We start from the raw sequence: 23008 nt of genomic DNA on the forward strand, positions 1-23008 counted from the left end.
TAACACACTATTGTCCTGTTTTAATACTGTAAGTTTGCTTTGACACAACTTCTATTGTAAAAAGCGCTGTATGAATAATCTTGACTTGACTTGACCTATTTTACTGGACAATAGTGGATCATTCAAGTTAAGTAATGTATGGGTCATGCCCTCCAGCTATTACTTCACTGCAGAGCTAAAATGTTGTGACCCTAAATTGCGAATGACTAAACTAAAATTTACATCTGGACCAGACTGCTTAAAGGAGTAGTTCACTTTCAGAACAAAAATTTACAGATACTCACCCCCTTGTCATCCAAGATGTTCATATCTTTCTTTCTTCAGTCGTAAGGAAATTATGTTTTTTAGGAAAACATTTCAGGATTTCTCTCCATATAATGGACTTCTATGGTGCCCCCGAAATTGAATTTTCAAAATGCAGCTTCAAAGGGCTCTAAATAATCACAGTCGAGGAAAGAAGGGTCTTGTCTAGCAAAACGATTGGTTATTTTCTAAAAAAATTTTTAAAATTTATACACTTTTTAACCTCAAATGCTCGTCTTGTCTAGCTCTGTGTGTAGAGATTAAAAAGTATATAAATTGTACATGTTTTTAGAAAATAACCGATCGTTTCGCTAGATGAGACCCTTCTTCCTTGGCTGGGATCATTTAGAGCCCTTTGAAGCTGCATTTAAACTGCATTTTGGAAGTTCAAACTCAGGGGCACCATAGAAGTCCATTATATGGAGAGAAATCCTGAAATGTTTTCCTCAAAAAACATAATTTCTTTACGACTGAAGAAAGAAAGACATGAACATCTTGAATGACAAGGGAGTGAGTACATTATCTGAAAATTTTTGTTCTGAAAGTGAACTACTCCTTTAAATGCAGTGACCTGCCTAAAATGCAGTGAGCCATTGAATAAAACATGATGCAATCATGCCTAACTTAAATTAAGACAGCCAGTAGAAAAAGTAGCTTCACCTGGAGTGCGAGCTATGTTTACCCTAAATGCTGACCTTTCAGTCCTGAATAAGAACTTGATTTCTTTTAAATTAGGAGAAGAGGCTCTCTAGGAATCACCTCTAGGGTTTTTTTCTCATCACGTGGCATTTTAAAGGAATTATTCAATTCAACTGTACACAAACAATATGTATTTTTTAATTAAATAACTGAACAAAGCCTTGAAATTACAAAATATTCTGTGGTTATTTCAAATGTTAATAAAGAGTTGAAATATATCATATTTTGTGCAGATTTTATGGTCATTCTTCTGTTATAACTGAGCTTATGTGGTATATTTCATGTGCTGCACATGGCTGCAAGTGAAATTTCTGTTTGTTTCAAAAGAGGAAAATATGGTACAGCAAATTCTCTGCCACATGTGGACCAAGTTTCATTGTACAGTATGTGTACAGTGACAATAAAGAACTTATTCCTTATGAATCAACTGCAGGATAAGGTTTCATTTTGTTCACATAATGCGTATGCACCTAAAACACCATGCATGTGCCGAAACCACCTTAATCTGCCACAGTCCTCCAGTGTCATACAGGAAACCCTGCACACTAAAAAAGTGAAATTGCTCAACATAACCTTCTCAACAGACAAGTGTAGGTGACCTGAATGCTGCTGCAAAGTGCAAACAAAACGTGCGCTGCTCTGGTACTTATTCAATATTACATGCATTCCGGCAAATAAATAACTGATCATTTGGATAGTTAAGATATGTCGTAGAATATATTGTTGTTGCTAGATGAGAATGATAGAGCTTGTATTGTGAGCTATATGGATGAATGAGCTACAACAAGGCATGGACATGGCAAAACATACGTAACAACATACTCAAATCAATACAACCCGCCTTCTGTAAGGCTCTCAGCAACCTCAAAACATCTTGCCCTCTTCCTCTCTGGCACTGAGAGAGAGAGAGCAAGACATTACTCTCAGAGTTATCATGCTCATCAAAACTGAATACTTAATCTAACGGATTAAAAACAATTAATTGGTGAGTACAAATGTTTCATACTTTACTCTTATTACTAGTTCACAGCAATATTTAAATAAATTCAGATTTTGCTGCTTTTTAATCCTATTAAAATCTGTAAAGTAGTTTTTTGCTGCTAAATGCCTAAATGTCAACGTTTTTGTGATCTACTTTAGTCCATATTTCGGCAGATCAGTTTTAATTCTAGTTAAAAACTGACAATAACATGCTTGACTGTTTTTGCTCAACCCAAAACATGCTGATTAAGTGCTAAATCTCATAATGTAGTAAGTGAGATGATCTAAAGCTGGTGTCTGTGTAATGTACATTTTCCACTGTAATGTTATCAGAACCCATTTACAGAGAGGCCATGTCATAATATTTTACTAAGTAAGACTATCCAGCATCTTGCAATTGCATATTAGGTCATCATCATCTAGCGCAAAACAACATTAACTGATATGTTAGACTCTTTAACAATCTGTGCTGCCTCACCCATCGAGGAGTCTGCTTTCACATATGGAGCAAATTCTGTTCCTGATTTAAATACATCTCTAGGCATGCCTTCTTTACTTTTATGTGCACGTTAAACATGAATCATTGTTTTGACAAATCTGAATAACATTTCATGTCCCAGAGGTCTATATGGTTATCTAGGGTTTATAGTCTGTGGCTTAAACGAGGAACGATGCTCTCATGACTACATATTACAAGTACTTACATTTCCATAATGATTTTAGCAATCTGAGTTCTTATTTAATGTGCTAGTGAAATATAATTATGGTCAAATGCTCAATTCATATATACGTAGCTTATATACGTATAGCCAGTGAAACTCATTTTGCATTTCCTTTAATACTGTGACAGGAAGTCACAGAGTTTCCATCTGAGTTGTTTTTGTCCCCTTCCTCTTTTAACTGGTGTTCGAAGCAAAAGGGCACATTAATATGATCCATTAGCTCTTATTCTCAGAGCTCTAGCTGTTCATAGAATTATTTTAGAAATGAAGTGTAATTTGATTGGTCTCAGCAGAAAGAACAATCACTGAAATAGCATGTGGGCATAATTACTAACGCTAACTGTTATTAAAATCATGTCACATTGACATTGTCTTTTCATCTTTAAACAAACCGATTCATTTATAAATCTTTAAAATACAAAACCAGCTTTGTGAGAGTTGCACAGTAAAATGTCACAAGATAGATCACATGCTGGGTAACCCGGTCAAAACAGAGATGAGTGTTAGTAGCTTGTTTCTGAGGACTTTTATCTATTTGTGACCTTATACTACATGATTACCCAAAGACAGTGTTGCAGTTTCTTCATGCAGGAGTACTATTTCCTCTCACTGCCATTTAGACAATGTAATTCTATTTGAAGCCAGTCACTAAGAGGCTACGTTATAATATTGTATAGTGCAGAATATCCAGTGCATTAGATACTGCATTTTGTTAGAAATGCATTTGCACATATTCTCAGGGAAGGTCTTCCTTGATGGGACAATCATGGCCCATTCCCTGGATAGGATCATATAGCATGTAACAGCATGAAGAGATATCAATAATTCAGTTAGCAAGGGTCTATTAGAGTCTGCAACTATTTGCTATCTCTACTTGCACATATAAACTGAACCTGCTTACTTTTTTGTTTCTCTGTCTTCCGTATCTCTGAAAGCCTCTAATCTTGATCTGTAAATAAAGACGTTTTTGCACTTAAGAATGGATTTGTTGTATACCAGAGATAACAGTAGATGCATTAGATGGGTTATATAGGCCTATAGATGGTTCCTTGTGGTCACCCCTTCCTGTTTTTTGTTTGTTTTTTTAAATAAGAAGACAGAATGTGATGATCCATTATAACACTTAAGCAGCTTCTGCTCTTACTCTACATTGTATCAAAATCAATTTGACTGGCCACAAAGGAAGAAACACTGGGTGTGTCTCAATCAGCTCCCTAGTTCAGTAGTCAAGGCACTGATCAGGGTTTATCAGAGTTGGCCATTTTAACATCATAGTTGTTGTTTAAACAATATGCGAAAAACCAAAAACCAAACAAAAGCACTCTGAAAAGAGCCCCTGGATGGTCTACTATTTCAGGTAGGAGTGTGGATCCATGCACACTCTAATGGCTAATATTGCTCACAATCCATTTAGCTTTGGCAAAGAATTCAGTTCAGAACTACAAACACAAATAATAAGTGTTAAAAAATACAAACAAAGAGGGGGTTTAGATAAAATGATTTAAAATACTAATATTGAACATTTAACCTTGTAAAATAATAATTTAATGTTATCTGTGTTTAATGTATCGGTGCACAATTTTATCAAGTTTCAGAATGTGCCATTTGCTTATAAAAGTAAAATCAATAATTGTGGTCAGACTCACATTTCCTAGACCTTATTTGTATGAACTTAAAGCCTAATGTCCTGTATCTGTGAATGATATCATTTACATGTAGTTTACAGGCATTAACTTCTGCTGTTTGACTAAGAAGACATCACTATGAGTAAATCAAGAGACAGCAGCCCTACATTTTTCCTGGAGACGGATGACCTGACAGAGGAGGAAAGGTCAAAGGCCAAACAAATGAAGAAAAGCACCTCAAAGGAAAAAAGGCCTATGGATTCTAATTTTCTGGATGAGACAGAGAAGCCTGCACACAGAATTAAATTTAACCTACATTTTGACAGGTAAGCATACTGAAGTATGTAAGTAGACATACTATGGGAAATCCTTACTTTATCAGATACATTCTGCACACAGGGGAATCAGAAACGTGAAAGAAGAACCAGCTCAGCAGGACAGAGAGAGGTTTAACCTCAAGAGGCTTTTTGATGCCGTGTCCAGTGGCGATGTGTCTAAACTGGAGGGTTTACATCAGTACCTGCACAAAAACATGAAACGGCTCACCGACTCTCAATGTAACTATTTAAGAACAAATACACTACCATTAAATGTGTACATGCTGAATAATTTCTTTCGTTTTTTTTTCAATCTTACTGACCCCAAATTTATCATTATTGATATTTCTTAAATAATGGAAAAACTGTTTTTATAACTTCTTTAGATAAGTCCAAAGGAAAGACAGCCCTGCTAAAAGCACTTTTAAATCTGGAGGAAGGCGAGAACGACACAGTTGAACATCTGCTGGAAATAGCAGAGAAACTGGGAGATTTAACAAATTTTGTTAATGCTGCATACACAGACAGTTACTACAAAGGTCAGAGCCATAGCTTCATTTTACATAATATTTATATTAGCGTAATTATTTTTAGGTCTAGTTCTATATTAAGCTAAAACCTTAAAGTAGTCATTTTTATATATATATATAAATTAACAGAATATTAATCATTTTTAACACACTATCCAACCCATTCATTTTGCAATGTTATCGACTGATCTCTTTGAGACAGGTCAGACAGCACTCCATGTTGCAATTGAACAGAGGAGTTTAAAATTTGTAGAGATGCTGGTTAAGAAAGGTGCCGACGTTCATGCTAAGGCCTGTGGGAAATTCTTTCAGCCCAATCAAAAAACATGCTTCTATTTTGGTAAGTCTAAGAGTATGATTAAACTTTTGCAATACTGCTATAATTTAAACCGTAGAAATGCTGCATTTTAAATGCATGTCCTTTTCAAATTCTACTTGATGTTGATGTCTACATTGTTACTGACCCAGTTTTTTGGGTACTTAGGCTTACCTGCATTGTTTACATCTTTTGTGCACAGGTGAGCTGCCCTTGTCGCTGGCAGCTTGCACTAATCAGCCAGACATTGTGGACTTCCTTATGGACAACCCATACCAGGCAGTGGATGTCAGGAAGAGGGACTCTCATGGAAACACGGTGCTTCACGCACTAGTATCCATAGCTGATAACAGTCCTGAAAACACAGAGTTCGTCATTGCCATGTATGACCACATCTTAATCAAATCTGACCAACTTCACCCCAAGATCAAGCTGGAGGAAATCAAAAATATAGAAAGACTCACCCCACTCACACTAGCTGCCAAAACAGGAAAAGTGGGGGTAAATATTAATTTTTACTTTTTTTTCTTTTTACAGGTTTTTGAATGTCCAAGAATATGAACAATTTCACAAAATACCAGTATTTACTTAAAGCAGTGATTCGTTTGAAGGAGTGTGTATTTCTTTAAGTGTCAGTTCTGTTTTTGGATGTTCCTGATTTTCTGTAGATGATTAGAACTCATGTGATTTGAGATGGCATTTCCCTTCAGACACCACACTTATTCATAAGGCATCTTTACACAGTTGAGTTAGGGCTGCTCTGTGCCTGCTCAAAACTCAGTGTATAAAAGCCTGACTTAAATATTCCTAAAATACTCAGACCCATCTCAACCCCCTAGTGTTAAGGTTTACAGTTGTAATTGCTGCATTTATGCCACCTCTGAGCAGCATTAACAGTCTGTGCAAAGACACAGTCACTTCAGAAGCACTTTTGTGCCACCTTGACAGTGTACATTTTTCTATAGAGGGTTTGCACTTACATCACAGTTTGGTCAGTTACCCGGATACGTGGCCATATTGGAGATACTCGAATGTAAACAACAGCATGGATAGCACAGTTAATGTAGTACTGAATACGTTGTTCTGCTAATATATGCTGTCTAAAATATGGAAAATATGTGTGGAAGTTCTTAAATCATATAGAGAAGGACTTAGTAAGCAGGAAAGGGTGCAATATTTGGACAAACTAAAGTTAATAGGTGGTAAAGATAAGTACCCCTGCTGAAAAAAACAGCTAAAACCAGCCTAGCTGGTTTAAGCTGAAAGTAGCTGGTTTTAGCTGGTCACCCAGCCTGGCCAGGCTTGTCAGGCTGGAAAAGTGGCCAAAACCCCTCTAAAACCAGCCTGCTGACCAGCTAAAACCAGGCTGGTTGACCAGGCTGAAAAAGTGGCCAAAACCCCTCTAAAACCAGCCTGCTGACCAGCTAAAACCAGGCTGGTTGACCAGCTAAAACCAGCCAACCAGCCACACTGGTTTTAGCTGTTTTTTTCAGCAGGGACAAGCAGTATTAATTGAGACAATAGCTTAATTTGTCACCTACCTGATGGAAATGGTAAGAAGAACAAACACAAATGTTGTCGAGATTCTTGCCCTGGAAATCCTGGTTCAGTTTGGCCAACCACAAACGTCTTTTTTCCTCAGTCTGCACTTTTCTTCCTTTAGTCTATAGTACTCCAATTGTTTTTCCTGGTCTGACCAATTAGTACAGCCCAAAACATGACAATTATTGACCATTTTCAGCAGCAATAATCAGCAAAATCTGCGTGTTGTGTTCTGTTCAGTGGCTTTACGTTCTGTGCGCAAATATGGCCACTTAATGACAACGTAAAAAGACTCTATAGTCAAGTCCACAGTGACAGTTATAACCTTTACATTAACCTAAGGTTTGTATTTATTGTATTGCTTTTGATCTTTTTATTTGATGCTGTAGCTGGCTTGGCTGATTACTAAAATCAGTGCACTGCTATTTAATCATTCAGATTTCATTCTTCCTTTGGTAACTAGCTGTTAAAGCACATCGTGCAGCGGGAGTTTCCGGGGTGCCGACATCTGTCACGGAAGATCACGGAGTGGGCCTACGGTCCAGTGTGCTCGTCTCTGTATGACCTCGCCTCTCTGGACACCTACGAGGAGAACTCCGCGCTGGAGATAATCGTTTACGGCAGCGAGATTCCTGTGAGATGACATGCTGTTTACTTGATACTAATTAATTCTAGAATCTAAAGTGCGTAATTAGATCTTACCACTTCGTTAAGCAAAATGTCTTATTTGTAAAGAAGCTGTGTTGATTTCGATAAAAGCTGTTGAAAGCAACATGTTTTTTTCATCTCATTTCAGAACCGCCTCGAGATGCTCCATATTGAGCCATTTAACAAACTAATTGAAGAGAAGTGGGAGAGATTTGCAAAACGGATGTTCTTGTTCAACTTCATCGTTTATGTTATCTACCTTTTCATCCTCACTGCAGTGGCTTATCACCGCGAAGCAGGGAAGGACTTTAGCAACAACCAAGTAGGTTTACAGCCACTGATCTCAAGACATGGTTACGGCCTTGTCTGTCTACATTGAGAAAATAGAACAGGGTAGGTGCTCAAAAGAGGCGTGTCATTATATAAACCCCGCGCCTCTTGACGTTTTGTAGCTGTGTCTTGTGTTACAGTAGGTTCAAATGCTCAGTGATGCTTCAGAAGGAAACACAATGCATTAAAAGCCAGGGTGTAAACGTTTGAACAGAATAAAGATTTCAGAAGATTTCCCAGAAGACAAAATAATTTAATAAGTTAAATTTACCCTGATTTTCAAATTCAAAAAGTTTTCACTCCCCAGTTCTTAAAGGAGTAGTTCACTTTCAGAACAAAAATTTAAAGATAATGTACTCACCCCCTTGTGAGGAAAACATTTAAGGATTTCTGTAGTGCCCCCGAGTTTGAACTTCCAAAATGCAGTTTAAATGCAGCTTCAAAGGGCTCTAAATGATCCCAGCCAAGGAAGAAGGCTCTTATCTAGCGAAACGATTTGTTATTTTCTAAAAACGTTTATAACTTATATACTTTTTAATCTCAAACTCTTGAGCATTTAAGGTTAAAAAGTATATAAATTGTATTTATTTATTTTTTTTTTTTTAGAAAATAACCCATCGTTTTTCTAGATAAGACCCTTTTTTCCTCGGCTGGGATCATTTAGAGCCCTTTGAAGCTGCATTTTGGAAGTTCAAACTCGGGGCACCATAGAAGTCCATTATATCGAGAGAATTCCTGAAATGTTTTCCTCAAAAAACATAATTTCCTTACAACTGAAGAAAGAAAGACATGAACTTCTTGGATGACAAGGGGGTGAGTACATTATCTGTAAATTTTTGTTCTGTAAGTGAACTACTCCTTTAATGCATAGTTTTTCCTTCTGAAGCATCAGTGAGTGTTTGAACCTTCTGTAATAGTAGTCCCTCAGTTGTCTTTAGTGTGAAAAGATGGATCTCAAAACCATGCAGTCATTGTTGGAAAGGGTTCAAATACACGCACATGCTGAAAAACCAAATCATTTGGTGCCTAAATCCTTACTGAAGGATTTTTCTGAAGAACAGTGGACAGTTTAATTGTTGAGGACAAACAAGAGACTCATAACCAACTATCACTAAACAAACAAACAAACAAACAAAAAACACAGCTGTGGATCATTCAGGTAACAACACAGTATTGAGAATCACGTTTTGAATGGGGTATTTTTTTAGAAATTAAAAACTATTATTTTCTCTTGTGGACTATGTGTAAACATCTTCTATGTGAAATATCTTATTCAGGTCAGTACTAAATAAAAACTAACATGCATTTTGTGTGATCCCTCTTATTTTGGTAAAATAATTATATATAGGCTATGGAAAATATGCATACTGACACTTATCCCAGTTCAGTGTCTAACAGTGTCTTTGTGCGTGTTTACTGTGAATGTTTCATTATTTAATTCATCCCCACTCTTCTCTTTCAGCCATTAAAGCCTCCATATCCTTATAGAAAAGACAGCAGTGGCATTCTGCTTCTGACAGGACACATCATAACTACCACTGGAGCACTTTACTTATTTATTAGAGGGGTATGTATCTAACGCTGTTGATTTGAAAACAAATTCATGTAAAACTTACATATACAAAATGTTTTTCCCCCTTTTTTACAGAAATGACTGAATTCCCTTATCTCTTAAGTTAATAGATATGTTAAGGAAGCGTCCAAAATTTGAGTCCCTGATCATAGATGGATACACAGATCAGCTTTTGTGAGTGCTTTCACACAAGTAATAATAATTAATTAACACTCTCTTTTTACTTCAGTGTTGATAATTTCCAAATACAGATCAATATGCTTAAAAAGTTTCTGAAATCACTGTATATAAAGTCAAACCAAAAATTATTCAAATACCAGATATAAATTTTTATTTTTTCACTAATGGTGCAGAATACCATCGTTCATTTATGCAAGTAAGGATAGCAAAATAAAGTAAACTGTGATATATTATACGCAACAATTCTTCATACAGTGGACTACTAGTAAAAAATTATTTGATTTGACACTTTTACTTGACATGTTTTGTAACATACCTTTCAAATCAAATGTATCTGATATTATCAAGATGAATTTGTTCAGACACAGTTTAGTTCCTTTTTACCATTTTTTAAACTCTAGGGAATAAACTGATATTGTGAGAAATGTTGAAGGTTTCTGAATAAATTTAGGTTTGACTATACATTTGCACTACTCAAACAGATTAGTCCAGAATTAGTAATCATTAAGTGTATACATTCATTGTTTACCCCTCATAATAAGGCTTTTTGCATTAGTTTTCTGCAGGCTGCGCTATTCCTGGCATGTGTTCTACTGTACTGCTTTGGTCGGGATCAATATCTAGCCTGTTTAGTTCTGTGTCTTGCCTTGAGCTGGGTAAATCTACTCTACTTCTCCAGAGGGTCCAAAAACATGGGAATCTACAGTGTCATGATACAAAAGGTGAGTGATAATTGTCTTTTGGATCCATGATTCCTTTTCTGTGGCCTTCAGAGTAGAGTATTAGCAAAGTATGGTTTGTGTAGCACTTAATGCCTCATTAGTGTACACTATTCCTTACAATCTAGGTTTTTTTACTCTCTCACTCTTTAATTATTGTCAGATGGTTCTTGGAGAAATTCGCAGATTCCTTGTCGTGTACATCGTCTTCCTCATTGGGTTCTCTGCAGGTATATTTGCATACATTCATGTAGGTCCTTTACTCTTTTGTTAGGATTTCTTTCATATTTGTGACTGTCTTAAGTCGCTGGGATATATTTGTAGCAATAGCCAAAAATACATGGTATGGGTCAAAATTATTGATTTTTCTTTTATGCCAAAAATCATTAGGAAATTAAGTAAAGATCATGTTCCATGAAGATTTTTTGTAAAATTCCTACTATAAATATATCAAAATGTAATTTTTGATTAGTAATATGCATTGTTAAGAACTTAATTTGGACAACTTTAAAGGTGATTTTCTCAGTATTTTGATTTTTTTGCACCCTCAGATTCCAGATTTTCAAATAGATGTATCTTGGCCAAATATTGTCCTATCCTAACAATCCATATATCAATAGAAAGCTTATTTATTGAGCTTTCATGTGATGTATACATCTCAGTTTTGTACAATTTAACCTTATGACTGGTTTTGTGGTCCAGGGTCACATTTATCACAACACTGACTTTTATTGAGCAAGGATGCATTGGGTTGATCAAAAGTGACAGTAAAGACTCTTACATTGTTACAGTGTGTGTTGATTATTTGTTTATTACTCAACAGCTGTGGTAACTCTCCTTGATGAAAAGGTCCCTAGTAAAGGACGATCTTTATTTATTTCTTTTGGAAATGAAAACTGTACGAAGCCCTCATTCAAGAACATCTACTTCACCACTCTGGAGTTGTTCAAGTTTACGATTGGCATGGGAGATCTGGAGTTCACCGATCAGTATCAATATGTAGAGGTCTTCTATGTGCTGCTAATTGTGTACATAGTGATGACTTACATTTTGATGCTGAACATGCTGATCGCTCTGATGAATCAAAGAGTGGATGAGATGTCCGTAGAGAGCACCAGCATCTGGAAACTACAGGTGAAATCAAAGGCAAAGTTAAAGCTGTCCACCCATTTCTGCAATAAACACAAAATGGTTGTAATGGTTTGCCATTTTTGTTTGTTGTTTATATGTTATTCACAGCGTGCAATCACCACCTTGGACATGGAGTGGATTCTTCCCCGCTGCCTGAAGACAAGGCTGCGCTCCGGGGAAGAGAAGGACCTGGGTGATGAGCAGGAGCCTGATCGACGCTGGTGCTTCAGGTGACCCTGTTGGCTTCCACCTGAAACCACAAGATCTGAAATCTGCATTTGTCTCCTATTTAAAAATGGATGATTCATTTTGAAAAGAGGATATTAGCATGCATACATACCCTGTATTAATCTGTGTGGAAACCATAAGCAATAATTGAAGCATGGGTTCTCTTTCTTTCAGTGTGGAGGAAGTCAACTGGAACCAGTGGAACAGAAACCTGGGTGCAGTTACAGAGGACCCTGGGAAATGCATGTCTGTACCTTCCCCAACCAAACCTCAGAGAGGTAGTCAATGCTATACATCTGTATACATGTGTGTGTCAGCAGTTTTGAATGAATGACAGCAAAGTTTATCTTGTTGTCAAAGTTTGTCTTAAAATAGTCTAACAAGTCATGGGGGAAAAATTAGGTTAACTATAATTTCATCTTAAATAAGTAACACTATATGAAAATAAGTGTCTAACAATGAAGATAAATTTGTCTCATGCTATTTATATATTATTAAGATTTTTTTTTTTGTAACATGTCACACCATAGTACAAATGTATGGTACAGTTCAATAAAAATGTAAAAAAAAAAAAAAAAAAAACTATAAATATAAATATATTCACACTATAAATATATGCATTTCTTCTTATATATACACTATCAGTCAAATGTTTGGACACACTTCCCCATTCTCTTTGATGGGGAAGTGTCCAAACTTTTGACTGGTAGTGTATATAATTATTATTATTATTTTTTAATTCTATATCATGTGTATTGGTTACAGAGCCCAGCCGGCGAAGACTCCTGCAAACGTTCAGTAAACGTTGGATACAGAGACCACAACACAGAGAAGAACAGGAGCTGAGTCCTATAGCTGAGGCCTCTAGCGCCATCTGACAAGTTTTATAACCTGTAATTTATTGCAATCTATTTTGCAATTGCCTTTTAGTCCTACAGGAAAAACGACATATTATGACAGGCTAAAATTGATTGTGTTAAAAAACATATGCACCTCAAGGGCTTTTTATTATTTTGAACATGTTGTAATTTAAGAAAGCATTTATAAAATACACATAGCTAATTTCATGTGTGTGAAAATACGAAATATAATATTTAAATATTAAATATGATTATTCACACTCCGGCAGAAAAAAAGAGAATAGTAATAAAGAGCTGAAGCCAGCTATTGCTCAGTAAAGAATTGAGAGCTAGCTAAAATGAGGATGTCAACTTCATTTTCATTTTGATTTATTTGAATCATTTAATTTTGACATCATACAGAGGTTTTTAGTTTTAGCAAACAGGATGTTTTTGACACCAATATCACAAAACCAAAGTAGTCTCAAACTGTCATTATGATGAGATTTATTTATTAGATTTTGATTGGAAAATTAGGATTAGTTGGTCATTTTGTGTCCACTAAAACACTAAATAATTACAAATAAATAAAAGTATGCAATATTCACTCCAATGGTTACTTAATTGTGATAAAACTAATATTTACATTAGTAAAATGTGTATATCAAAATTGTGTTTAATAATTTATTCAAAACACTAACGATAAAACACTCAAAACTTAACGCTTCTTTAGTCATTCAGATGTTTCAGATACTACAAATAAAATGAATTAAGAGTTATTTAACGGTGAAGTCAAAATGTACTGCGTAATGAGAATGAGCCTCAGACCTCTTCTGTACGCAAAACTGTCGAAAGCTTGAATGTTGGCTATATACATCTTTTAATCCACAACTATGTAGTCTAATTAATGAAAGTTTATCTTGGACTGATTTTAGGGGCAATGTGCAAAACTGTTTGTGTATATCGCCCTCTTGTGGTGTTGTGTTGGTTCTGATTGGGACTGATGTGGCACAGTACCGACAAGCGTCACAGAATTATGCAAATAAGGTCCACACACGATGAATCCACTGTGCGTAATATTAGCATACTTATATAATTAAATACGTTCACAATTGTCATTCGTTACCTATTTTACTGACCAGTAGCGCACCGTTCATTTAAGTGAAGTGATGGATCCGGCTATTACTTCACTGCAGAGCTGAAATGCGAATGTCCTGCTGTGCTCTCATTTATATAACTAAAATTTACATTCGCACCAGACGGCTTAAATGCGGCGACCTGGCTGGTCTGCGTCACTTCCGGCGCTGTATCCCTTTGATATATAGAGCCATTGAATAAAACAAGCCGCAATCATGTGTAACTGAGACAGCCAGGGGAAAAAGTGGCCTCACTCGGAGTGGGAGCTGTTTTCCCTCTAAATGTTGACTTTCCAGTCCTGAATAAGATCGCTTTCTTTTAAATAAATAGGGGTTCTTTGGGAATCACCTCCAGGGGTTTATCTCATCATGTGGCATTTTAAATTGTAAACAAACACGCTGTATTCTCGCTGTATTTACCCAATATAGCGACTCATAATGGATGTGTAAGCTTTGTAAAGATGTTGTGAACGGTTGTACAAATAAATTCTGAATAAAATCCAATGGATTCTGGATTTTCCATGACCAGAATCAAATCTGAACTTGCTGAACACTTATTTAAGTTATGTACTGGCTGTCTGAAATAATTACCAGAGCTAACTTACAATACACAATGGAGATTTTGCACTTACGTCACGATTTGGTCAGTTAGCCAGGTGCGCGGCCATGCTAGCGATACTCGGATGTAAACACTACTGAATATGTTGTTCTGTTAATTTATGCTGTCTAAACCTTGGAAAAAATGTGTGGAAGCTGCTGAATCCTAGTGAAGGACTTGGTAAGGAGGAATTCGGACACAATATTTTGACAAACTTAAAGGATTAGTTCACTTTCAGAACACAAATTTACAGATAATGTACTCACCCCCTTGTCATCCAAGATGTTCATGTCTTTCTTTCTTCAGTCTCAAAGAAATTGTGATTTTTGAGGAAAACATTTCAGGATTTCTCTCCATATAATGGATTTCTGTGGTGCCCCCGAGTTTGAATTTCCAAAATGCAGCTTCAAAGGGCTTTAAATGATCCCAGCCGAGGAAGAGGGGTCTTATCAAGCGAAACGATTAGGGTATTTTCTAAAAACATAAAAACATTTACAATTTATATACTTTTTAATCTCTACACAGAGTACACACAGAGCTAGACAAGACGAGCATTTGAGGTTAAAAAGTATATAAATTGTAATTTTTTTTTAGAAAATAAAGATGTTTTGCTAGATAAGACCCTTCTTTCCTTGGCTGTGATCGTTTAGAAGCTGCATTTTAGAAGTTCAAACTCAGGGGCACCATAGAAGTCCATTATATGGAGAGAAATCCTGAAATGTTTTCCTCAAAAAACATAATTTCCTTACAACTGAAGGAAGAAAGACATGAACATCTTGGATGACAAGGGGGTGAGTACATTATCTGTAAATTTTTGTTCTGAAAGTGAACTACTCCTTTAAGGTAATAGGTGGTAAAGATACGGAAGAGCAGTATTAATTAAGATATTAGCCTAATATTTCACCTACCTGACTGGAAATAATAACAAACATGTCAAGATTTGTGCCATGGAAAGGTTCACTTTGTTCCTCAGACAGTTTTTTGCACTCTTCTCCTTGATTTGTTTTAACTTTTAGCAGTCTTTAGTACTCCAAATGTTTTTTCCTTTTCCGACCGATTATTACAACCCAAAACATGACCATTTTCAAGAGAAATAATCAGCTAAATATGCAAGTTTCATTCAGTTCTGTGGCATTGTTTCAATATGGCCGATTGATGATGCATCGTAAAAACACTATTTCTGAGGACAATCGCTCAGAATCTGTTGAGTAAGGTTAAGTTGGTTTACCTCAGTTTAAACCTGCAAGAGTATGTTAAACAGCCCTGCTCAATAACTACTAGAACCACTAATAAGAATTCTTTCATCACCAAAGTGATTTTGTAACCATTAAATATTTTTCCCACTTCAGACATTAATGTCAGGAAATGTATTTTTGACCGTCCGCTTTTATGTTTTTAGTTTGGGATGGTCTGGTATTTCCTGCAATAGCTACCAGCAGTCCGAGCAAATGAACTGCATGAGGAAAGAGTTTCTTAAAACAAGATAACTGTCAAAACACAGGTTGAGCAGTTCACAAGTTTTCAATCAACTGAAATGGAAGCATACATGAAAGCATAAATTAGAACTTTATTTTATTATTACAATATTACAAAAAAAGAGTAGCACAACTCTCACACTCTCAAATTCTTCCCACGCATTCAATTGACAGCCACAGAGTGACAGATACGAGAAAGGCTTCTACAAGCTTCCTCCATTTCACAGCAATTGCAAAATTAAAAAAAAAAAGTTTTAAATAATGAGGAAAAAAAAAATCTAGATCATAATTATAAATAGCACAAATTGTCAAACTGAAGCTTTGAAACATGGAATAAAAAGATTTTGTTACAGCCCAGAACTACACACAGCTATAAAACAATGACGATAAAATATTCTTTATTTCTTTGTTTACATTATAAAGTAATTCTAAAGAATTGCTTTTCTATTCAACAAAAGCTTGAGTTAATAAAAATAAACAAGGAAAAATGCTGTTCCTTTATAGTCTATTTTTTTTTTCAAAATCAGAATTCATTATACCTTTATTATAATCATGCTTGTTTGTCAAAGGAAAGTCCAAGGATCAAATACTTAAGGCTTCATGAGGGCTGTTGAGGGGAGGCAAACCAACCGTGAGTCGAGACAAACTGACCCACCAGCACACACACACACACAAACACACACCTGCGCTCATCACATGCACACCAGATCCATGAACCCATATCCATATGCAGTCTCATTCACACACAGTTATTACACTTCTTTAAAGTTACAGCAGTACAGTAGATAAGCCAGTGTACAATAAAATAAGCAATTCACCTGCTGTTTCACCTTTTTGACTTTTTTCTTTTAAAAAGTCCTCCGTAATTTAACCACAAATGATCTTGCAAGTGATCAATTTGGTCAATTCAAGCACACTTCACAAAAGAATCAGTAGCAACTCCTACTTTACATTATTATAAAGGATGAATTAGAAAACGCAGGATCATAAACCCTTGATTTGGTACATAGTTTCTACATCATAATATTAGTAACAAGCCTACAGACACCTTCAGTAGTATGTTTAGTCCTGCAAACCCACTGATAGCTATACCACATACGACCCACCTGAAACGGCACGACTCATCTATACAATTCAAGTAGTAGTTTCTCATATGTTAAGAAATAAAGGGAGTATAATGATCAGGAAAAAACAAAAATGGCACAGCTTTAACATGAAAACATCTGTAGCTCTTCTCCTTTGGCCTTTACAGAGAACAGACAGAATCATTATACAAAACTTCACTCGCATTAGTGACTCAGAATGCAAAATGACACCTGATTTGCTGCATCACTGAAAGACTGTGAAAGAGGTGTTATATATGTATGCGGTTCCTGTCTCTTAGGTTTCCTTCTGGTCACAATGCGTCTAGCAAGTTGATGTTTCGACCTTTCACAAGTCTAAAGCAGTTCCCATTTCGCACATAAATCCAGAAAGCCCATAACCAATCTGTTTTACTTCTAAAAATATAGAAACATGGGTGCCCTGTGTTACAGGAACACATGACAAGAGCTCTCACCTAGGAACAGTCTGAAGGGACCAGTGACTGGCATATTCCCGCATAGCTCAGACACCGAAAAAAGAAAGAAAGGACAAAGAATGTGTCATGCTGAAGAGGGAAGTGCTCTGAGTCTGTCAGCCATCTTGATGTTATAAGACGGGCTCAAAACAAAGATCTCTCAAATGAAAGCGAGTCGGTTGTCCAATGAACAGAAGTAGAAATAATCTATTTTACAAGACACCTTAATAAAGTAAGCACTAACACAAGAAAGATGTTCATAAATAACCCAGGAGCACTTGAGATCCGGGTAGCTGGAGAAAGACAAGACAGAGTTGAAAGAAAAAAAAACAAAATTCCCTTTAGTGCCTTAAAAAAGCACTTATTAAAAGAAAAAGAAAAATTGATCACTTGCAAGATTAACAACACAAAACACTGCTCTTCATTAGACATGTTTGTTGTTTTTTTCCTTTGTTTTCATCAACAATCATCCTTGAGATTTCGAGCTCATTTAGTTCCTCTCGTTACGTAATTTCATTAAGACTAACAGGAGGTGCCGAGGACAAGCGTGTGTGGCTGACTTCACTGAGGAGAGACTGTGTCTGAGGCTTGTGGGCTGAAGCTTATCTGTACCCTGGGTGCTGGCCTTGCGTCTCGGAGGGGGGGACCACTACCCTGCCCATAGGGGGTGGCCTGTGCATTTTCCCCATCAGGATGAGATTCTGATCTCGGAAGCAGGGCGTCTGGAAGTCCCCTCCCATGCAATCTGCCGTTTGCATCAGATTAGTCTGCCCTATTAAGGCACCCCCTACTAATCGGTAATGGGCTGCTCCTCCCGTGGGGGCACAGTCCATCCCTGGGGTGGGGTTGGTATTGCCCGTGCCTGTGCCGTGGAAGGGCACCGGGAGGTCCTGCGAGCCGGAGCTGTCGCTGTTGGGCGTGGGAAGGATACTACCCCACACCGGCGGCTGGTGGTAGTACTGCCCGTTGGTGTAGTGTGTCACCGCGCCTGGGGGCATTGCATTGTTGCTGTTGGCAAGTGGCGGCGAGGGGCTGGAGGGTTTCATGGCATAAGGCTGCCCCATGCCCATCTCTGGGGGATAGGTAATGCCCTTGCAAGGGAGACCAGGGTCACGATTCGGGGGCTTGCAGGGGTGTCCGCCCCCTTCCGAGATGTGCTGGAGGTGAGCGAGCTGATGCTGAGTCCAGGACCTCATCTGTGGCTGCTGGGGATTTCTCTGCGGTTGATGGCTTTGATGCTGTAGGTGCTGTTGTTTAATATCGCTGTGATACATGTGGTTCATTGTGGCCATGTTATGCGGAGGCATCGCACTCACTGGCGCAGAAGCAGTCATTTTATCAGGCGGTCCGATAGCGCACGATGGGCGCATTAGCCCGGGAGCGAGTACGTTAGGGTTTCCTGCATGCACCGAGACTCGAGAACTGGCGTTGATGAGTAGATTTCGGCTAATGGGACTTGGGTTGGCGATTTGCCCTTCACACATCGATGTGGCACTGGCGCCCTGAGCCCTGGCCTGGCAGAACTGGCTTATCTGGTGCACAATGCTGTTTAAGTCCGCCTGACAGCCTTGGTGGAGCACTCCGGCCATGGACAATGGAATGGTTGAGGTAGAAACAGTCACGTTAGGAGGGGCGTCTGCAACCGGCAACTTCCGAGGACCCACCTGCAGGCTTGCAGGGGGGTTCTGTAGGTGCTGCTGGGGAAGCAGGATTGCTGAAGGTTGGTGGGCACCAGGGTGGCCTAAAGAAGGAGGGTGGGATAGAGTCTGGGGCCTTGGAAGGCCTTGGGGCTGTTGCGGCATGGAGGAGGAAGGTCTGTGTCCAAGTCCTTGGTGCGGAGGCCCGGGCTGTTGCAGAGTTTGGAGATTCCGAGGGTGCGGAGGAAGCCCCTGCGGATTCTGGGACGCTCTGGGAGGCCCCTGCGATGGGTGGTGCAGGTTTAAAGTGCTGGCCGAGGTGGCTGCATAAGGGCCGCCGGCGGCATTCATAATCACCTCCGGGTGCAGACGTGCCCGTGTGCCGTCGAAGTCCTTGATGACACCCTTGACGAGGGGCACTTTAACGATGGCAAGGAGACCGGTCTTGGCAGTGGCCTGAGAGGAGGGGTAGGGGCTGTATCGGGGGCCAGCGGTGTCGAGTCCGTTGACGGTGCGACGAACGTGGTTCCGCTGAGGGACTTTGACGCTGTTAGGGAAAATCTTGATGGTGAGTGGATTGTTGGCAACCTTTTTAGCATAAGCATCCAATTCCGCAGGGGTTGGATACTGAGCAGATCTCATCCTTTGTGGAGTGTCCCCTATATGGAGCAAAAAGGGACAAAAAGGAAGAAAAATCAAATTATGGCTTGAAAAAAATTAATATGAATTCTCAATTTTGTACATAGAGCAGGGCAAGTAGGAAAATGGAGATAAATAACAGATATATTCTCACATTAGAAATTCTGGTGGAAAATGGGAGAAAGAGGCCTTAGAAAAATATATTAGTACAGCTTAATTTTACACATACACTACTAGTCAAAGGTTTTTGAACAGTAAGATTTTAACATTTTTAAAGATGTCTCTTCCGCTCACCAAGCCTGCATTTGTTTCATCCAAAGTACAGCAAAAACAGTAAAATTGTGAAATATTTGTACCATTTAATATAACTGTTTAATTCATGTATTCCTTTGATCATTACTCCAGTCTTCAGTGTCACATGATCCTTCAGAAATCAGTATTTTAACAGAAATCAATATTTTAACATTTTCATTATTATTTATTATTATTATCAATATTTAAAACAGTTGGGAACATTTTTTTCAGTTTCTTTGAGCAAGGACGCTTTAAATTGATCAAAAAGTTATTTCAGATAAATGCTGTTTCAGATAAATGCTGTTCTTCTAAACTCTATTTAACAAAGAAGCCTGGAAAAATTATACTCAGCTGTTTTCAACATAATAATAATAATAATAATAATAATAATAATAATAAATGTTTCTGGGAAGCAAATCAGAATATTAGAACAAATTAAATTCAACTCTGAAATCACAGGAATGAATTACATTTTAAAATATATTCAAATAGAAAACAATTATATTAAAGAGTATTTCAAAGTTTTATTGTTTTCATGCAGTGTGTTCGGTGTGAAGTCACGTGACAAACAGATGAAGGTGAATGTTCACTTTCTCACTTCCTCTCCATCACTACCAGATGTAACATGCTTCCTGTATGCCAGAGTGTGATCTGCTATAGCATGGACCATTCACACACACACACACACACACACACACACACACACACACACACACACACACACACACACACACACACACACACACACACACACAATGCGAACACGCAGACTGCCAGACAACACCACTGACTGTTAAGTACCTCTGTTAAATTTAACAACACCGCTGTGATGTGTCTGTGCTTGATTCTCTTACAGTTTCAGTTTGAGAGTGTGAATTAGAAATTAAAACCTGTCTGGCCCTGCCCCCAAAAATAGAGCAACCACGTATGTCTGTGTGCAGTGTGGTAAGCATCTTAGCCTCGCATGTTCTGTGCTCTAAATAAGCTGTCTAATTGATGAGCCCTTTTTATCAACCTGTCTTTCACACACATCTGTTCTTCTCTCCAGGATCACAGTAATGCTTTTAAAGGTGAACATAAAAGGGGGAAAAACATTAATGAGCTGAATTATTTAACTGGTTTTACATTCAGAAGTCTGCAGGTCTCTGCTCACAATATAAGCTCTTTTTCTGCACAATGCGGCTCTTCCTGAGTGTGACATCCTCACCTGCCAGGACACCTCTGATTCGACGGGTTGAGAATAGAGCAGAGCGGGTGAGAGACAGACAGAAAAACAAAGGAAGCGAGGGATAGAGAAAAGAAATTGAGGATGATAAGTGCTCTCTGTGAAGCTGCTGTCTGGCTGCTGAAAGGGGGTCTTTGTATAAAACAAGCTTTCATCACTTGAGGGGAGAAGAGAAAAGAGAGATAGAGAGACTTCTGATGTGCACCCACCTGCACTTCCCTTGCTCACACTGATATGGAGTTGTATGTGTGTACCTGGTATTCATCACGTTGTGGGGACCAAATGTCCCCACAAGGATAGTAATACCAGTAGATTTTGACCTTGTGGGGACATTTCTCAGGTCCCCATGAGGAAACAGGCTTATAAATCATGCACAATGAGTTTTTCTGAGGAAGTAAAAGTGTGCACAATCTCCTGTGAGGGCTAGGTTTAGGTGTAGGGCAGATGTAGGGCGATAGAAAATACGGTTTGTACAGTATGAAAACCATTACGCCTATGGAATGTCCCCATAAAACATGTAAACCCACACACACACACACACACACACACACACACACACACAGACAGAGTATTAACGTGCGTTTCTATGCGTTCCTGGCCCCCTCATCCCTAGTGAGAGGATAGACAGCCTGTGTAGTGTGACTGAGCTCTTTCATCCAGCCTGAGCGGATTCAGTCAGTGCTCACAGCTCACACTGCCCTGACAAACACCCCAAACACTGAACAAACACACAAGACTTCCCACCAAACACTTTTCTTGAGCACCAAATCAGCATATTAGAATAATTTCTAAAGTATCATGTGACACTGAAGACTGGAGTAACGGCTGCTGAAATTTTAGCTTTGCATCACAGGAATCTATTACTTTTTAAACATATTCAAATACAAAATGGTTATTTTAAACTGTCATAACACTTCACAATATTATAGCATTTCTTTGTCAAATAAATGCAGCTTTGAGCATAATAAGTTTAAAATATCTTACCGACCCCAACACTTTAAACAGTATTGTATATGTACAGTTGAGTTCAAAAGTTTACATACACCTTGCAGAATCTGCAAAATGTTAATTATTTTAGCAAAATGAGAGGGATCATACATAATGTATGATATTTTTCGTTCAGTACTGACCTGAATAAGATATTTCACATAAAATATGTTTTCATATAGTCCACAAGAAAAAAATAATAGTTGAATTTATAAAAATGGCCCTGTTCAAAAGTTTACATACACTTGCTTCTTAATACTGTGTTGTTACCTGAATGAACCACAGCTTTGTTTTTGTTTTTTTGTTTAGTAATAGTTGTTCATGAGTCCCTTGTTTGTCCTGAACAGTTAATCTGCCCAAACAATGATGCTTCAAAAAGAAAACACAATGCATTAAGAGCTAGGGGTGAAAACTTTTGAATTTGAAGAGCAGGGTATTTTTAACTTATTTTGTCTTCTAGGGAACATGTATGTATCTTCTGTAGCTTCAGAAGGGCAGTACTAAATGAAAAAAATATGGTACTTAGGCAAAAGAAAAATGTACTCATCTTCATTCTGTTCAAAAGTTTACACCCCTGGCTCTTAATGCATCATGTTTCCTTCTGGAGCATCAGTGAGTGTTTGAACCTTCTGTAATAGTTGCATATGAGTCCCTCAGTTGTCCTCAGTGTTTAAAGACGGATCTCAAAATCATACAGTCATTGTTGGAAAGGGTTAAAAAAATACACAAAAATGCTGGAAAATCTAAGAATTTATGGGACCTGAGGGATGTTTCTG

The 23008-nt window shown here is 37.9% G+C and overlaps 2 protein-coding genes across 4 annotated transcripts in view; one reads left to right on the forward strand and one right to left on the reverse strand.

Moving 5' to 3' along the window:
- The first annotated feature begins 1900 nt into the window (after positions 1-1900).
- On the forward strand, positions 1901-14361 carry LOC141335886 (transient receptor potential cation channel subfamily V member 1-like). The gene is made up of 16 exons (XM_073841445.1): positions 1901-1987; positions 4425-4656; positions 4730-4887; positions 5034-5186; positions 5380-5517; positions 5696-5994; positions 7499-7669; positions 7832-8005; positions 9476-9580; positions 9690-9760; positions 10323-10488; positions 10649-10715; positions 11309-11619; positions 11725-11846; positions 12019-12122; positions 12610-14361. Exons 2-16 carry the CDS (start codon positions 4469-4471, stop codon positions 12720-12722), a joined length of 2340 nt encoding a protein of 779 aa, XP_073697546.1. The 5' UTR covers positions 1901-1987; positions 4425-4468; the 3' UTR covers positions 12723-14361.
- A 1664-nt stretch (positions 14362-16025) lies between these two features.
- The window catches only part of fam222ba (family with sequence similarity 222 member Ba), an 89774-nt gene continuing 82791 nt past the window's right edge, over positions 16026-23008 (reverse strand). For all 3 annotated transcript variants that reach the window (XM_073840714.1, XM_073840713.1, XM_073840711.1), the window contains exon 3: positions 16026-19746. In XM_073840714.1, coding sequence (XP_073696815.1) covers positions 18053-19746 — 1694 coding nt within the window. In that variant the 3' untranslated portion in view covers positions 16026-18052. The remainder of the gene's footprint in view (positions 19747-23008) is intronic.

Source organism: Garra rufa, chromosome 5, assembly GCF_049309525.1.
Source record: "Garra rufa chromosome 5, GarRuf1.0, whole genome shotgun sequence".
Taxonomy (NCBI): domain Eukaryota; kingdom Metazoa; phylum Chordata; class Actinopteri; order Cypriniformes; family Cyprinidae; genus Garra; species Garra rufa.